This window comes from Podarcis filfolensis, assembly GCF_964270895.1.
Source record: "Podarcis filfolensis genome assembly, chromosome: 10".
Classification (NCBI taxonomy): Eukaryota; Metazoa; Chordata; class Lepidosauria; order Squamata; family Lacertidae; genus Podarcis; species Podarcis filfolensis.
In genome coordinates, this window is record NC_139612.1 from 62,199,247 (window position 1) to 62,218,178 (window position 18,932).

At 40.1% G+C, this 18,932-nt stretch overlaps 1 protein-coding gene across 2 annotated transcripts; it reads left to right on the plus strand.

Moving 5' to 3' along the window:
• The first annotated feature begins 97 nt into the window (after positions 1-97).
• On the plus strand, positions 98-15,217 carry GOLT1B (golgi transport 1B). 2 transcript variants are annotated; one of them, XR_014538787.1, is made up of 6 exons: positions 160-460; positions 6,033-6,124; positions 7,667-7,845; positions 9,112-9,193; positions 11,716-14,634; positions 14,673-15,217. XR_014538787.1 is itself a non-coding variant. In XM_083573245.1 (5 exons), exons 1-5 carry the CDS (start codon positions 436-438, stop codon positions 11,752-11,754), a joined length of 417 nt encoding a protein of 138 aa, XP_083429371.1. In that variant the 5' UTR covers positions 98-435; the 3' UTR covers positions 11,755-15,217. The 2 variants fall into 2 exon arrangements, 1 of the variants encoding a protein (XP_083429371.1); XM_083573245.1 differs by having other exon boundaries at positions 98-460; positions 11,716-15,217.
• The last annotated feature ends 3,715 nt before the right edge of the window (positions 15,218-18,932 follow it).

Here is an 18,932-nt window from a genome sequence, read left to right on the forward strand (position 1 = left end):
CAATCGCCGGCGAGCCGCGCTCTCTCCGGATTGGCCCGTGGCGGGCCCGCTCCGCCCTTAGCCGATGCCACGCGCGCGCTCTCAGTACTCCTCCGTCGTCATCCTCATCTCGGTGGCTCTGAGGTGGCGGGGGGCGGGGAGATAGGAATAAGCCGGGCGCTGATTGGCTCAGCGCGCCCTGCCCAATGGGACGGCGCTTTGGTTCGCTGGCGGCTGCGGCGGCGGCAGGAGCGGCAGCCGGGAGGGTCCGGCAGCCTGAGCTGAGGGAAGCGAGGCGAGGCGGGGCTGCGTGTTTCCGGAAGACGTGGCGGCTGCTGCTACCGCTGCTCGCTACTGAGGCGGCTCCGTTCGTCCGCTCGCTCTTCCGCCGGCGGCTCCCGCCTCTCCCGCTAAGAGTCCTGTCAGCGCGCACTCCGCGCTGCTCCCGCCGTCGCCATGATTTCCCTCACGGACACTCAGAGTGGGTGAAGGGGTGTGTGGAGGGGGGGCGTGGGGGGGAGGGGAGAGTTACGGTTGTCTTTGAGGGGGACGGGCGCAGAGTTATGTCACGGGCCGGGGAGGAGGGGGCTGGGGAGACCCTTCAGCCAATGAGTCGCCCACCATTAGTGCCATACTATTACTAGGGCCACTTGGGTAAGGGGAGTTCAGGAGTGGGGGGGGGACCGCCCCTCTCCTCAGCAAACCCAAAGCACACGCTTTGAGCAAACATTGCTGCTGTTCCTGAGACAGAGACAGAGAAAGATAACTTAATATTTTCAGGTTTGGGGAATAGAGGAGCCTTGCAAGTTGGGATGCTGTTTAAAGATAGCAATAGGACATGTGTTTGGGTGTGTGGAATAAAGCAACCTTGAATTACTGTGCTGTTACTGCTATTATATAGTAGGTTGTGTCAGTTAGCTCAGATGGTTAAAGTGTGGTGCTGATTTGTGGTGGGTGGGTTTGTTACACATACTGTTTATTATTTTTATTTTTATTAATAGATTTATTAGTTGCCTGTCACCCAAATGGACTACCTGCCTATTCCTGCATTGCAAAGACTAGAAGATCTTTGGGGGTCCCTTTCAACTCTACAGTCTTAGGATTCTGTGGTTATTAATTGCATTTATATCCCACCTTTCCTACAAGGAGCTCAAGGTAGCCCATGTATTTCCTCAGCCCACCTTAGCCTCACAAGAGCCCTGTGAGGTAGGTTAGGTTGAGAGCGAGTGACTGGCCCGGCATTACACACAGTGATCTTCATGGCTGCGTGGGAGATTTGAACACTGGTCTCCCAGGTCCTAATCCAGCACTCTGTAACCGCTGCACCACACTGTCATGAAGTTCCCTAAGATTATCAGCCCAGGAGATGACCTGAAGCTAAGCAGATCTGGGTCTACTCGGTGCTTTGCCCCATGTATGCCAGCTTGGGTTCCATGATGGGAGAAATGCCCATTGCTTCTCTCCTGTTTCCAGCCTGCTTAGTTTAGTTTTTAAACTGAGCACTTGGGAGGGATGCAGTCCTCTGACCATTCTTTGCCAGCCTTCTCGCTCACCTGCATGCAGTTCCTTGTCACCTGTGACTGCCAAGCTAGTGCTTAAATACAGGGTGCCAATAGATGTCCCTGCAAAAATGGCAGCAACAACATTTTTTAAAAAAGAAAGCTTGAGAAAGTAACTTCTTGCTGTATTTTACTATTTTTGTTTTGGAACAATAAACATCTCAATATATTGTACATGTTCAGGTAGCTGGAAAATGGTAAATGGAACTAAGTGAGAAAAGAAAGAGAAAGTTCAGTTGATAAGAATGTGAGCAAATGCCACATTCATTTAGAAGTTAAATCCCTTTGGAGAAAAATCTTTAGGGCAGGGATCTGGCATAGAATGCTTTGGGGAAGGTAGAATGAAGGGGCAGAGGAGTGTAAGAATTTGGGAGTTTTAGGAATGCCTGGAGCATAGTTGTGGTTTGGAAGTCTACTCTGACAAATGAAATGCAGTTTGGGAGTTGTACTGCAGTATGGATTGTCAAGATTAACAGAATGGGCAATTTCTCATATGTGGAGTTTGTGGAAATTCATTTGCCCAGAGGACAGTAATAACCCTGGTCTTCCCAAGTTAGTGATCAAGCTTTAGTATCGTGACAGCAGAGGTTCGGGTCTGTTAGAATCAAAAACATCAAAGCTATAAAAATACTAACAACTCAGAGTGGGATATACATATTCCTGATAAAGTTCTTAATTGTTTTGAACCTTGGGGTCCTTTCCAACACTACATTCTTTGACACATACTAGGGGAGAGATTTTTAGAAGATTTCATTATAGCTTCCAGCGAAGTTGCTGTAGTCACCTGTTCACCATACTTCTGAATTTTCTCCAAGGCCATTCCCAAGTAGAATGATTGGTGTAGGTTTATTTGGCTGTACTTCAGTACACCCTGACTTGGGAGTGACCCCTACTGAACTAAATGGGGTGTGTTTCTGAGGACACTGGTACCACGGGTTAAGAACTTAATTCATTCTGGAGGTCTGTTCTTAACCTGAAACTGTTCTTAACCTGAAGCACCACTTTAGCTAATGGGGCCTCCTGCTGCTGCTGTGCCGCCGCTGTACGATTTCTGTTCTCACCCTGAAGCAAAGTTCTTAACCCGAGGTAATATTTCTGGGTTACCAGAGTCTGTAACCTGAAGCATATGTAACCCGAGGTACCACTGTAGACATATATTTTACACTGCCCGCAGTTTGAAAAACTTCAGAGGAGCAAGCTTTTCTGTACAGTGTGTGATTCTCTCAGTTGAACAAACTATTACTGCATTGATTGATGCTTTATTCTAAAATAAATCTATCCCATTATTACTCATAGATGTTGCATAATTAGGAGGCGTACACTATTAATGTGAAAGTGGTGAGGCTTGTGATGCAACGACACAGTTGAGACATGTTGAAAGGAGCGATTTCATAAATATGAAAGCCCAAGCCAGCATCTGCTTTGCTATGCCAGTTAAAGCCAAGATTTAAAATTATGCACAATTTCCATAGAGGCATCTTTGTATGTTTCATTTCTGCACAAATATCTTGCATAGTCATGTGAGAACTAAAGGAGTGTTCAGAAGCATTTGTATATTCTTATAACAATGCACAAAAACATGACCATTTTCCTTATACAGTATTTAAATGTTGGCTTTTTGCCTGAGGGGAGATTATAAGCGTTGGATTGCTTTTTGTGGTACAGCAGTAATTTAGGTTTCTTGTAGAATGCTAGTTGGTTGATGCCACTAAGGATGGGGTGATCCTCAAAGATGAAAATGTTGAAGCTTAATTTTAATTGTAGTTGGTTATTTGTGGATAGCAAAGAATGTTGGAATAGTGTGTGTGCTATTGCTGCATAGAAAAATAATATCCTTCAAAGCACTGCCTAGCTTAGGGGTGGCTGACCTTTTTTGGGCCAATGGCCATACTGACCCACAGCTAATCCTCAAGCTGAAGTATAAAGGTGGATGTGGTCATTTATTTATTTTTGAAATGAACACAATTCGGGGGACGCAAACACTTGGCATTAAGAGTTTAGGAACAGGAGACCTTACGGCTGCAGTCAGTAAACAATGCTGTAAAAAAAAAAAAGTAAGGCAAAACCTTCTGGCATCATGGGATCACAGTGGGTTTTGTTTTTTAATTTAGATTTTGAGGTTTCAGAGGGCTACACCTCAAAAACCTATGTTTCTGCATTGCTCCAATACATGGGTCAGAGAAGGTTTGCATCCCTTACCACTTATGATTACCCCCTTAATCACTGTTTTTAGCTTTCAGCAGAACCGTGATTGATTAAAATTTTGGGTACTTTAGATTAGGATTTACAGGTTCCGTCAGGAGCTTGCATACCTTTGTTTCATGATTTGAGCACTGCTGTTTTGTGTAATATATTGATCAACTGAGGACTCCTTAAGAAGATACACCTTATTTTTCTGTGTATTAGATGCCCACATGTATAAGACGCCCCCTAATTTTTTTAATCCAAAATTAAGAAAATGCACCATGCACTATCTGTATATAAGACGACCCCTTATTTTAAACTTCAAAAATTTAGGAAAAAATATATTCTTATACACGTAAAAAGACGGTAATCCCTGAATACAAAATTTATCATAGATCTTGTTTGAACTGTTTGAACTATGTCTGTTTTAACACATACATTATGTGTTAAGTAGTAAGACTTCTATTTGCAGGGCATATTTTTTCCATTTAGATTTTTTGATTGGAAAAATCAAAATAGTTTTAATTTTTTCTTAGGGTATTGGTCCAGACCCTCTGTTAAGAGCTGTTCATAACTTTTCCAAGACAGAAGACATGATCCATCTCATTTTTGTTGTGATTCTTAAAGCAATTCATTAATAATTTTTTAAAACCTAGTTCTTGACAGTGTCATTGTACAGCTGTTTAGAAGAGATAGTGACTGCAGAGGCTTTGAATTTATCCTGTAGAGTATTTGGACTGAATGAAACTTGCAAAAATAATCTCTGGCTGAAAATGAAATCCAATTTCTTTTAAACGGAGATTTAGCTTTCTGGTGAAACTGATACTTATAAGTTATTCAGCTTATTCAATAAGGACTATTTCCATTTTGCTGTGGGCAGGTACATAAATACACTTGACACTAATCCTCTGGAAAAAAATCCCTTCTACTTGTTGCCAATGCCCCTAATAGTGCAGCCTTTTTGTTTCCAGAAAAAGCAGCAGTTTGAAACAAGCTACTCAAATTAATGGTTCAAACTTAGCCACTTAACTTATCTCCTCTTTAATCAGATAGGTTTGTGTGAAAGTCATACAAGTAGGTAAACCGGATAAATTATATCTGCCAATTGTGTACGTACATATGCAGTCCTGTGACTAGCAGGTGTTCTGTCCTTTTTCCAAGTCATGCTTACTAGTAGTATTGTACATTTAGCAGGGCTTTGAGAGAGAAGAGAAGACATGGCATTTTTTCTTTAAACAAGATATTGCCAATTCTATTTTGAAAGAGAATGCACTGGATGCAGTGGCGTAGCGTGGGGGGTGCAGGGGGGGCCGGCCGCACCGGGCGCAACATCTGGGGTTAGGGCAAATCCATGGGTTAGGGGGCGCAAATCCACGGGTTAGGGGGCGCAAATTACTTGCCTTGCCCCGGGTGCTGACAACCCACGCTACGCCACTGACTGGATGATCTGTTTTTACTTCAGTCATGTATAAACTCTCCTGAAGAGATCATAATACAGTTACCAAACGTATTAAATTAATGGTGTTGTAGGTGTGAAGCAGAAAACATAACGAAAAGGTATGATCACAGCTGAATCTCTAACCCAATGTGTTTGCTCATCTACACTTACCTTTTGCCCTGCGCTTTCTAGGCACAAGTTCTTACTTTGAAGCTCAGTGTCTGAGTACTTTTTTCTTTCGTGGATTCAGCAGTAAAGAGTGTATTTTCACGGGGAAAGCACCAGGGCTAAAAAAGCAAAAGCACTCAGACGCAGAGCTTTAAAACAGAGAGCTGTGCCTAGATACATTGCACAAAAGGAAGTCTGGATGAGCCCAGAGTACAATACAGTTGTACATACGGGTTACATACGCTTCAGGTTACATACGCTTCAGGTTACAGACTCTGCTAACCCAGAAATAGTACCTCAGGTTAAGAACTTTGCTTCAGGATGAGAACAGAAATCATGCTTCAGCAGCACGGCAGCAGCAGGAGGCCCCATTAGCTAAAGTGGTGCTTCAGGTTAAGAACAGTTTCAGGTTAAGAACGGACCTCCGGAATGAATTAAGTACTGAACCCGAGGTTCCACTGTACTTGATGGACCCTTAGATCCAGCAAGAAAACTCTTATGTTATGAAGCAGCTCCCTGCATCATTGCATGTTTCCTGCCTGAAACAGGGCAAATGCCATGTGCAGCTGTGGGGGAGAGCTGGTTTTAAATACATATCGGCGAATGTTGTGACCGTAGCTTGCAAAAGAAAGTTCTGTGTATTTTATTATTATGTGCTTTGGGTGGGGGCTACATAATACTAACTCTCTCCTTTTTTATTGCAGAAATTGGAATGGGTCTCACAGGTTTTGGAGTGTTTTTCCTTTTCTTTGGGATGATCCTATTTTTTGACAAAGCACTTTTGGCTATTGGGAATGTAAGTGATATTTTGCACGAGTGATATTTACATGAATTGTGAATGTGCTTCTCTCTGAATATACAGTGTAGTGGGATGGATAACCTTGGCGGGGGCGGGTGAGTTAAATCTTGAGGAACACCTTGTCTAGGGCACACTAGAGAATCATAGGACCACCTTGACCATATATAGTTGAGGATGGTGTTGTAGCTTGGTTGATGCCTTTCCTCTCCACAGCAAAGTGAAAAAGGTTGAATAATCAGCAGCTTTGTACGCTGGGTGGTATCTAACAATTCTAAATGTTTAAAGCATCTGAAAACAAACCAAACATCCTCAGAACTAATATTGTCTAAGTCTGCAGAAAAGAATTACTTTCAACCACCAAACACTTTGATGAACAATAATGTTTTAAAATGCTGCCTAAAAATGAATGAGAGGGACAGACACACTTCACAAAGAAGGGCATTCCATAAGCGGGTTACTGTTATAAAGAAGGCCCCGTCACAGATCAGCACCCAGGAGCAGCAGCACCAAGAAGGCTTCATTTATCTCTGTGTAATTGAGTAGAACATTAGGTTATGGAGCCTTAAGCACCAGCCTGCCACCTAATGAGTTAGCCACATTAATTAGTATTGTAAATATTTAATTTCTACAAATAGCTAGAGGTAGTGAATTAAAAGTCTCTATAGTTAAAAGGCTTATTTCCACTTGGCAGTTGGTGTAGCTCCCATATGCCAGAAACTCATTTCTAGATAAGTCTTTGATTTCTAGCTTTCCTTCTTTATCATGAGGATGCGCTCACAATAAAAGTGTGTATTTTGTTGTGATAAATATAGGATTGATCAAACTGATTAGAACTCCCTATTCAGTATGGATTTCTTCTATTCCAGAACCTGGCCAGTAATTTGGGCTTCAAAAAATGGTACCAGGACTGACTCTGCAGAATGGCAGTAGATCCTTTGATCCAGTTAGACTATCATTACTTTATTGTTACACTTCTTACCACCATGTTTCAACATAGTAAATTACCACCCTGTAGTTGTTTTGTAAGCTTACAGTACCTTTGTACATCTTGATGAAGTCCAGGTACATCAGTTTCCCCCCCTGCTTGATTAAATCACAAACTTTTTTTTTCACTGTAATGCCCGTTTTCCAGCACAAATTGTTCTTAAAGTCATGCTACTACCACTCACATTAAGTGCTTGCAAATTAATTTATTTGCTGCAATGAAGTCTGCTTTTATATTGTGCCAGCATTGTGAAAAATCCCTTTGACACATTCATGCTTCCTTCCAGAGTTAATTAGTGTCATAGTGGTAACAAGAGACTGCATTCTGGTTTTGGACATCTGTTGTTGTTGTTGTTGTTTTATGTTCTATGAATACCTACGGTGGAATTCAGCTAAGTCTTACTCAACATAAACCCATTGAAAAATTGAAATGAATATGACCAAGTCAGGGTCATTAATTTCAACAGATCTACTTTTAGTAAAATATTATTTATTGCCCCTTCTGAAGGTGTGCTCAAATACTTTTTTATTCATTATGAAATTATTTTTTTGTAGGTTTTATTCGTGGCTGGCCTGGCTTTTGTGATTGGTTTAGAAAGGACATTCAGATTCTTCTTCCAGAAACACAAAGTGAAAGCCACAGGCTTCTTTCTGGGTGGTGTACTTATAGTTCTTATTGGCTGGCCCTTGATAGGAATGGTCCTTGAAATTTATGGCTTCTTCCTCTTATTCAGGTAAGATTTCTTTGCTGGTCTTCGCTTTTGTTTGGGGCAGTAATGATTTTTGCTAATGTGGAGTGCTTTTGACAGTCAATGAAAAAATAGTTTTGTACATGACAGGTTGTGTGTGTGTGTAAGAGAGATTCATCAAGCAGAACACTTGAGGAAATAGTCCCTTTCCCTTCAAAATTCACTATCCAGTCTTTAACAGTTTTGCACTGACAACGGTGCAATTGTAACCAGAATTTCCTCTTCAGCAGGAATTGGAAACAGGGTTTGAAATTGGTTTGTTAACCAGGAGCCTGGTAAATGCCAACTACTGTTAATTAGGGGTAGTATGTATGGCTCAGGTCAGCAAGGGGAGATTCTCAACACAGGGGCAGAAGCATATGAATCAGTGTTGTTGCATCTTGATTGCATATGTGATGGCTCATTCACACAAGCTGACACTTGATGCTGCAGACATCAAATGATGAGCATGTATGGGAATCCTAACAGAGGTTAACCAGAACAAAAACATTCACATGAATCCCTTAATCCTTCTTTGTAAGGGATGCATCAACGGCAGATGCATAGGTTTGCCTTAGGATTCCTACCGGTTATTAATCTTACTCCACTTGATTTGATATTTTGCCTCTCATGCTCTTTACACAGCAATTGCTTTTCCATATAGAGGAAAAGAACCTAGAAAGTTGCACTTGGATTGGATTCTTGCACATAACTTATTTCTCACATAACCATGCTTCTTTGTGTACAGATATAGTAGTCTATATCCAGAATCACTGTTCAGTGTTGGACATCATATTTGCTGAATACACAGAGATTTACAGCTTGTCTTTCATCATACAAAGGCTGGTCCCTCGCTTCATTTAAAGATTTTCAGAGACTTTGAGACTTAAGATTTCATTTTGGACTTGTTATGGTTTGAAGGAATTCTAGAAAAGATTGTCTATTGCGTATGTACATGGCCATCGTGTTGCCTAGACATTGCTGACATTCTCTTTGCAACACAGGGGTTTGTTTAATTACTTGTGTACAGTATATGCAGGTATACTTCCTGCAAAATTACCGTATATTTATGCCATCTATATATGGCTTTCATGCATTTTCCTATAAGAAGCTGTTTCCGTGTAGGACGTCTATTGACATTTGAAGTTGCCGGAAATGTATAAGGATTTTGTTAAGAGTATATTACTTAGCCAGAAAGGGGGGAGCAAATGCCGTATGAGAGAGAGTTGTAATGCTGCCATATCTAACCTGTGACACTTTCTTTATTTAAAGGGGCTTTTTCCCTGTGGTGGTTGGTTTTATTAGAAGAGTGCCGGTCCTTGGTTATCTCTTGAATTTACCTGGCATTAGCTCAGTAAGTATTAAAACTAATTCACATAAGCTTTGGGATCCCTGCTCTGAAGTTCCTAAGTTGTTTGTCCTGTTTGCCAGCCCACTTCATCTGTAGACTTTGGGAGGTGAAATGCAGCACAGATACAATAATTGACTTTTTAATATTTTGAGTGTGCAAATATCTTAAAATATTTTAATTTATGTCCTGAAGAGCATCTTTGATTTTTTTTTTTTTAGAATAAAGTTGCACACACCCTTTAAAAGAATCTGGGGCAGTGGGAGGTGTATTGCCTTCTTGTTATTTTGTGCAAAGACATGTATTCAACATATGAGCTATCACATACCTGAATGTGCAGCATATGTGACTCTGTACCTAAAAATATGAGTGGAATTCTAAATTATGCTGGTTCCATATAAACAAATGCAACACAGTATTAGCCAAATCTTCATGATACGTCATGATTTCCAAACATTTGTAGAGGATGATTCACTAACAATTTGTCTGTCTTTGGGATCTGCCTTTTCAATCTCATCCCACTTACAGACACAGATTTCCCTTGCCTTCAGTATATGCTGCCAAATAATTTGGCAACTCCACCTGTGACTTGTAGAGAATGAGTGTTATATCATCGTGCTCCTTAGGTGCTCATGGTTTCTTATACCATTAGCTGAATTTGGTTTTGGAGCTTCAGGTTAATACCAGTTTTAGTAAAGAAATTGTTTGGCTCTCGTATTTCTGACATGAGCATGTTGGTACCCACAGGTTATCATGTCATTTATAAGCACCTGTCCAAGTGACCTGTGCTAATACAAAATATTTGCCACCTGCTAAACTGTTTTTTTTAAAAAATGCGATTTCACCCCAAACCTGACTAAATGTTAAGCCTTCCAACACTAACGCTCTGAGGAACTGTAGGTTTCCCCAATATGCAGTCTGAAAGCCCCTAGTACCCTCCAGATGTTTTGAACTACACCTCCCATCATCCCTGGCTGGAGCTGATGGGAATTGTAGTACAAAAATCCCAGAGGGCACCATGTTGAGCAAGGCTGGGATGTCTTACGTTAGTGGCTTTCAGACTTCCCAGTTAAAAGATCAGGGAAGCTTTTCCACAAGACAACTTACCCACCACTACTTCTCTTCCCTTGTGTTGTGCCACTGCAAAGAAGTTTGGGGTATCTTCAAGGATGCTCTGTTCACTCAGGATGATGTGAATAAGGATAAGAGCCCCTATTGTGCACTCCAGAACAATCCCTAGAGTCCTTTGCAGTAGACACTCAGATAACTGTTGTATTCATCGACACTTCAAATTTGGATCCAGTAGTTTTAATATTGATCACTGAATTTTGAAAGCTAGTTTTATGTGTACACCACGTTAAAACTGAGCAAACGCCATAGTTGTATTGTTCAATGTTTAGGCAGTTCAATGTTGAATTAAAGGAAGAGGGCAGGCCCATCTCCTGAGAAGCTGTTGAGGACCCTCATCTCTGTGGCTCACTGACTGCTCCTGCCAGCCACTCAGCCCCTGTTTTGGCCATGATGTTCATTATGTTATAGCACATACTTTTTTAAAAGGCCCATTCATGTAAACAAACATGGTGTCCTCCTTGTGGGTGCTGCCGTATTTGTTTGTGCCTGTAATGGCCGGCTTTTGTTTTTGCATTATGCATGCTTGAACATATGTGGTATCATAAGCCCAGTGGCTGGAATTTGATCATAGACAACTCACTATAAACTGACAGTGCTAAACGTTAGGTGTATGAGATTGCACAGTGACTTCTGACTTCATTGTGGCCACAATGGGTTTAGGGTGGGGCAGAAGCAATTCTATCTCTGCTCCATGATGTCCTTTCTCTGCCTGGTAGTGTGCCCTTTCATAGCTTGTGCATCTAGCTTATGCTGACGCAGTAGTCTCAGCATCCCCACACTTCCTTGCCAATGCCGTAATTTGTAGGGTTGATCCAAAAGCCTAATTAATATAGATGGATTTTTTTCTCATGTTACATCTATTTAACCATTGTTGTGTTCAGTCCCTTGATAATCTGGCTTTACATCTTTCTCATTCTCGGTCTATGAATATCATTTATAAATCGGTTTTCATGGAGTTAAATCCTTATTGAAAAGTTAATTGTTGATGTTTTCTTCAAAGCCTGCGTAGGCTCAGGAGACAGTCCCCAGTAATGGTTAGTTGAAAATATCATATTCAGTCTATTAATGCATGAATGGCTGATGTTTTTATTTTTTTTTCTTTGGGTTATTGAGCTAACAGTTTTTTATATTTGCATTTCTTTCGGATTTTTCCCCCCATTCTGTTGCATCTTCATGTTGCTCTGTGTCAACATAAAAACATACCACGCCTAAACACTGTTGCAATGCAAATTGCATTACAAGGTCTCCCATGAGACCTTGGTGCGTACTATTTGAATATGATCACACCTGGCCATCTACTTAAAAGCTCAGCAATGCCTACATGTTGTTTGAAGTAGTTTGCACCTTAATTATTCTCTTTCCTCTGCTCCCACCCCCTTTCTCTCTTTTCCTGGCAGCTTGTAGATAAAGTTGGAGAAAGCAACAGCATGGTATAATGGCAAGTGTGCCGAAGACTGGTTCTAAACTTATATTATTTATAAGGTCCTTCTGAAGAAAAGATCAGCACAAAGATTCTCTTGTGTACAGAGGCAAAGTTTGTAATGGTCTTGACGTAAGTTTTTAATTTACACCATAGTCTGCAAAATACATTTTTAGCAAAGAGCAAGTGTGCAGCCAGGACTTTAAGCACCAGGAATTCTGTGAATTGAACTGAAGAAAAAGTCATGGGGAAACCCATGGTATTAAAACTGTTCAAGACTACTTAATGCTTTTGGGATATGAGCTAAATGCAGCAACTTCCCCCATGGAACTAACAGTGCCTGTAACTTTTACCTCCTACTTTTGAAGGTGTAGCAGAGCAAATAGGAGTCACCCTTCTCTCTTTCTTCCTGCCAAACTCCTCCCCTCTCTTGAAAGAAGGTAAATCACCCCCTCCTACATTTTTTTCTTCTGCTGAAAGCAAGAGTTCCCATAAGCATGATGCGCAGTGAGTTTTAAGATGGATTGTCGTCTTTAACTGTGTGTGATAGCAGAGGATTCCACTGCACGAACATGCCGTATAAACCATGTAAATGTGTGGCTGAAATACTGCTTTGTAGGAAAATGTTGAAAGCCAAAGGTAAATTCTGATTAGGTGTGTATTTACCTTTTGGAATATGCAAAAACTAATGATTTTTTGTACTAAACTTCAGTCTTAAACCACTCTTGGTTTTAATATCCATTTAGTTTGGCAGGGATTATGGGAACCAATTTTACACTCCTTTTTGACTGGTTCTCCTTGATACATGTTACATCTATTTATCACAAAAAGGATAGAACCCTTTCTTACTGAATACGTTTTGTGTGCATCATGTTTAGCTCCTGAAATGACTTGTTTTAAGGTGCTCAGCACATTTTATGAACTCGGACCTGCTCAGCTAGCCGAACCTCTGAAAAGACACTCCATTCCTGAATATTCGTCCTCTCTTGTCTGCAGCCAGTGTAACATCCTGCAGCATGTAACATCCTGTTTTGTACACTGGCAAAGCACCTGGTTATGCCGTAAAGGCACTAAGATTTGGGCATCCTATCCTTGTTTTAGGAGAGCATGTTACAAAGCTAATTTATTATGTAAATAACTTTTTCGGAAAACTAAGTAAAAAAATATTAAGTATGCTGGGAGGAAGTCTTGGAGAATTGTATTATAGCAGCATTGATCAAGTGCCACATCTCAAGGCCATTTTTTATTGCTGTGGCTTAATTTTTTCCTGTCCCAGCATTTAGGAAGGATGCATATTTCAGCACCTGAAGAGTTTCTAGGCCACTTCAGGCATTCCAGTATGGAAGTGTGAATTGACTTACACTAGGCAGAACTTGCTTTGTCCCCATTGCTCCGAAAAAGATGCAGACATATAATGGAAAGGAAGCACAGCTATTTCTGCTTCCCACCACCTCTGTGGAATGTCTGATTGTGGCTCTTGTACAAATATCTAGTTCAAACTGGTGTTTGTAGGCAAAGCTGCATATAAGCCCCCATCAAGATGAACATCTATCATCTGACTTGCGTGAGCATTTCTGTTGATGCAAACTGATTTTGAAACACCGGTATAAACCACTCTTGTCTGCTAATGCCTGACAGAAGTAGCCATTTTAATCGAATGAGTGATTATTTAAATAGACATTTTTAGTTGTGGTAAGCCAGTTTTTTTAAAAAAAAAACTTTGAAAAAGTAATTGATGCTTCTGGTTGAAAGAGCAAACTTTGCATGAGCTTCCCCATTTTGCTGGTTTCCTCTTGAAGAAAGAAAACTGTCTCTTAGGAAATGCAACAGAGTTTTTTGCCAAAAAGCGCTGAAATTGGTTTTCTTCAGTCCTGAAGCCATTTGTGTACCCCCATATCAATCTCACTGTGACAGATGTTGCTGCCTGTTAAAAAAAATGGTTCCTGGGTTCCAGCTGCAATTCTGAAAAAAATAAAAATGCAAATCCTGTTGAATCAAATGGGACACGCTCATGAAATAAGGTTTTGCAGCTCAAACTTTTATCCTGGTGCTGTGTATGCACTACTGTTTAAGCAGAACACCTCTGGCATATGCTTGATAATCCCCACATCCAGGTTTAACTGCACAGGAGTGCATTCATGAGTCATTCCTGTATCTGAAATCAATTAACCTATATTTGGGGCTCCAAGGGATATGCTTAAGCTTTGGAGCAACTGAGCAATTCATTCATCATTCCTAGAGTTGTAATAGGGGCCTGTCCAGATGTTGCTTTGACTTTGGGATTCTACCTAGGAAGAGTTCTGGATCAGGTCACAGATTTCTGTGTTCTCTTCCTTGCCCCTCACTTATGAGGAGTAGGAACTAAATGAACAGAGGAGAACCATCTATGCTCCTGATTCAGCCAGGTATTACCAAGTTAGGGAGCTCCTATGTTCAGATAAATGCCAAATTTTCCTCCTTTCTTCCTGTAGTTAGGGGAACAGGAGGAAACTGCTCCTTCTGGGTACAATCTCATAGAGAAATACTGTCTAAATGCACCCTTAGATTAATCATGCCCATGTCATGTTCTCATGGCTTTGGTTTCTGGTTTCCTTGCAAGTAGGACGGACCTATGTTGCTAAATAGTGAATGGTGGTAGCACTGTAGTCCTCTAGAAAGTAAAAGCGAAGACAATTGACTTCTTAAAATGGCCCGATTTGATAGAAATCCTGCCGTTTTGTGGTGAGCGTTGCATTAATCTTTAACCGCCTCTTTAAACAGACAGCATGGGCAAAAGTGGTCAAGACACACAAACACCCAGTACAATTCTTGTTTTGACTTCCCACAGCCCTGTATGATTAGAAAGGCATGCAGATTACTTCTGCACACAAAAATTTTTGCAAGACTTTAAGAATGGGTAGTACCTCTCTCACTGCCCTTCAGCGAAATGGAAAGTTCTTCAAAAGTTAGCTCCCTTCTGACTAATACGCTGAGTTCAGAGGATTCCGAAGATCTTACGTTGGGGCAACATCCTGAAGCTTCTCAAGGCTTTGACTTGTAATTGGTAGCAGAGGTGGGTTGTGAGCAGAGATAACAGCTGCAATTTCCAAGGTAATGTTCCTTGGCAGATACAAAATATAGATATTTTGTGATGTTGGTATTATGATAGAGGTCAAAATTAATTTGTGCAAAGTTGGTATTATGATAGAGGTCAGAACGACTCCTTAGCCTTAAGGCCACTATCCTATGTCTTTTACTTGAGAGTAAGCACATTGAACTCCGTGGGGCTTACTTTCAAGTATGACATGCATAGGATTGGGCTGCATGTGTTGTACTCTTTCGCAGAAAAAACAATCTGTAACAACAAAATACATTTTCTCACATTTAAATGTAATTCTTTATTGCTGCTTTAAGAATCACATGAGAATCTTGTCCTGGGGAAAAAAATACTGTAAATACACTTGTCATACCTTGAATAAATGGGTACTTTTTCTATTAAACGGCAATGGTGTCCTCTTTTAAATCTTACTCCTTAAATGCGGTTGGTTTTTTGTTGTTATAAAAAAGACTTTACCTGGAAAAAACATACAGAACCCGGAGGAGATTAGAAGGTGCTTTCAGAGATATTTTAAACAACTCTATACGCAAGGGCCGCAGAAAGAAACTGAGATAGACCAATTTTTAAGAACCAATGGATTACAAAAAATATCTTTAGAAAATAAATTAGTATTGAACCAGCAAATCACAGAACAAGAAATTGAAGGTGCCATTCAGAATATGCAACTGGGCAAATCTCCAGGACCGGACGGACTAACCTCCAAATACTACAGAACTTTGAAAGATCTCTTAATTCAACCATTAAAGGAGGTGTGCAATGAGATTTTGGAAGGGAAAAAGGCGCCTGAATCGTGGAAAGAAGCATACATCACATTGATACCCAAGACAGAAGCTGAAAAGACACAACTAAAGAACTACCGTCCCATCTCCCTTTTGAATGTGGATTACAAAATCTTTGCAGACATTTTAGCTAGCAGACTTAAAAAAGTATTAATGGAAGTAATACATAAGGACCAGGCAGGCTTTCTCCCAGGCAGACACTTGTCTGATAACACAAGGAATATAATTGACATTCTGGAGCTGTTGCAAAGGAATATCAACACGAAAGCTGTTTTAGTTTTTATTGATGCGGAGAAAGCCTTTGATAACATCTCTTGGAGTTTTATGAAGAAAAATTTGAAAGGGATGGGAGTGGGTCAGGGGTTCGAAAATGGTATAGGAGCAATATATTCAGAACAAAAAGCGAAATTGATTGTAAACAATGTGGTGACTGAAGATTTTAGGATAGAAAAAGGAACACGTCAGGGCTGCCCTATCTCTCCATTATTATTTATCTCGGTCCTGGAGGTGCTGCTAAACATGATAAGAGGGGACCGATTTGTAAAAGGTATTCAGGTCGGAGCCAAACAATATAAATTGAAAGCCTTTGCAGATGATTTGGTTCTAACTTTACAGGAGCCGGAATCCAGTATGAAAAGAGCTTTGGAATTGATTAAAGAATTTGGTCATGTGGCGGGATTTAGATTAAACAGGGTAAAAACTAAAGTATTAGAGAAGAATTTAACTCCAATGGAAAAGGATAGGTTTCAGAATGAAACAGGTTTAATGGTGGTTAAGAAAGTGAAATACCTAGGGATTAATATGACGGCGAAAAATTTGAATTTATTTAAAGAGAACTATGAGAAATGTTGGGCAGAAGTTAAAAAAGATATAGAAATCTGGTCTAACTTGAAGCTTTCCTTGTTGGGTCGAATTGCAGCTATAAAAATGAATGTATTGCCTAAAATGCTATTTTTATTTCAATCCTTGCAAATTTTGGACAAGATGGATTGTTTCAAGAAGTGGCAGAGAGACATCTCTAGATTTGTCTGGCAGGGCAAGAAACCTAGAATTAAGTTTAAAATTTTAACTGATGCAAAAGAAAGAGGTGGATTTGCCCTGCCAGATCTTAAATTGTACTATGAATCAGCAGCATTCTGCTGGCTGAAAGACTGGCTGCTTCTTGAAAATACAGACATTTTGGATTTGGAAGGTTTTAATAATGTTTTTGGGTGGCATGCATATCTTTGGTACGACAAGGTTAAAGCTCATAAGGCATTCAAAAACCATATTGTCAGAAAATCTTTGTTTAATGTCTGGATAAGATATAAAGACTTGCTGGAAAGTAAAACCCCAAGGTGGTTGTCACCTATGGAAGCTAAGGCTCAGAAAAAGCTCAATATGGAGGCTAAATGGCCAAAATATTGGGAAATTTTGGAACAAGAAGGTGACAGATTGAAACTGCAGAGTTTTGAAAAATTAAAAGACAAAGTGCGAGATTGGCTTCATTACTATCAAATAAGAGAGGCCTATAATTTGGATAGAAAAATTGGCTTCCAGGTGGATAAATCGAAATTGGAAACAGAACTGTTAGAACCAAAAACTAAGATTTTGTCAAAGATGTATAACTTGCTGTTGAAATGGAACACGCAGGATGAAACGGTCAAATCAGCAATGATCAAATGGGCGCAGGATCTAGGTCCTTATGTTTGCTGATTGGGAACAGTTGTGGACCACCGGTATGAAATTTACGGCATGTATTGCCTTAAAGGAGAACATTATGAAAATGATTTACAGGTGGTACATGACCCCAGTCAAGCTTGCTAAAATTTATCACCTGCCTGACAATAAATGTTGGAAATGTAAAGAAGCTGAGGGAACATTCTTTCACCTCTGGTGGACTTGCCCAAGAGTTAAGGCTTACTGGGAAATGATATATAATGAGCTTAAGAAAGTATTTAAAAGTACCTTCCCTAAGAAACCAGAGGCCTTTCTCCTGGGCATAGTTGGCCAATGGGTGCCAAAGAAAGATAGAACATTCTTTATGTATGCAACAACAGCAGCAAGAATACTTCTAGCTAAATATTGGAAGACACAGGATCTACCCACCGTGGAGGAATGGCAGACGCAAGTGATAGACTACATGGAGATGGCTGAAATGACTGGCAGAATCCGTGACCAGGGAGAAGAATCGATGGAACAGGACTGGAAAAAGTTTAAGGACTATCTACAAAAATACTGTAAAATCTTTGAGTGTCAATAGGATGTGGGAAGTAAAAGCAACAGGGTTTGTGTGACTTTGGTCAAAGGTGTGTGAAAAGAAGAATCTAAGAAAAAAAGGATAAGGGGTTTTGAACAGAACAATATTATGTCATATTTTATAAGATGAGGTACGGATTAAAAAAAATGGAAAATGGGGACATAATAATTAGAATATAACATTAAGTATGGTTGAAACAAGGTTTTGAATTTGCTGAATCTGATTGGAGTAAAGTGGAACACAAAAAAGGGGGATGTGAGGAGGTCAAGACAGAGGGGCATGGAACTTTATAAATTTAAGAAAGAGTGTTTTTCTTTTTTCTGTTTTTCTATTTTTCTTCTTTTCTTTTTTTCTGTCATATATTTTTGTTTTTCTTGAGCTTTATGTATGGAAATGATGCATTTTGAAATGATGAAATTCTTTGTTTTGTAAAATCTTAATAAATATGTATTTAAAAAAAAAAAAGACTTTACCTACCTGAGCAGTTTTGTTTCTCTGTTCCCCCAAGGTATGTGGGGGTTTTTCTTTTGAGACTGAAAATTATAACCCATTTTCCATCACATTAATGAGAAATTAATGGGATTAGCACTGCTACCCAGATACTTTGAGTAACAACTTGAAGAATGTCTCTGTCGAGCCATTGTGCTTCTTGCCAATCACAGGGGCTGATGTTGCACATCTCTTGTCACTTTGGTCAGGCTGTGAAGTTCTTGGATCAAGTTTCAGAAGTTAAACAGATAAAGCAGAGGTGGCTAACCCTTGCCCCTCAAGGGGTTGTTGGGACTGCAGCTCCCAGCATCCCCAACCATTCACCATGCTAGCTGGGGCTGACAGCAGATGGGAACTCACTCCCAACTGAGATTAGATGCAGCAAAGGCATTTTAAGATAGTTTTCTGTCCCTATGTTGCATTTTAATTGTTCTTTGCATGATTATCTAATACATTATGCACACTGCTTAGAAATTCTGAATATTAAGCAGTATATAAATACCTGAAATGTTTGGTTTTTTTAAATAGAGCATCTGAAGGGACACAGGTTCACCATCTCTTAGATAAAGTCAGTGCTTTTTTCTAAAAAA

Bases quoted from the DNA above. Each gene is read 5' to 3' on its own strand.
- GOLT1B (XM_083573245.1), top strand. From the start codon at position 436: ATGATTTCCCTCACGGACACTCAGA. The intron at 7,846-9,111 runs GTAAGATTTCTT...CTTTATTTAAAG, and splicing joins GGCTTCTTCCTCTTATTCAG to GGGCTTTTTCCCTGTGGTGG. The intron at 9,194-11,715 runs GTAAGTATTAAA...TTTTCCTGGCAG, and splicing joins ATTTACCTGGCATTAGCTCA to CTTGTAGATAAAGTTGGAGA.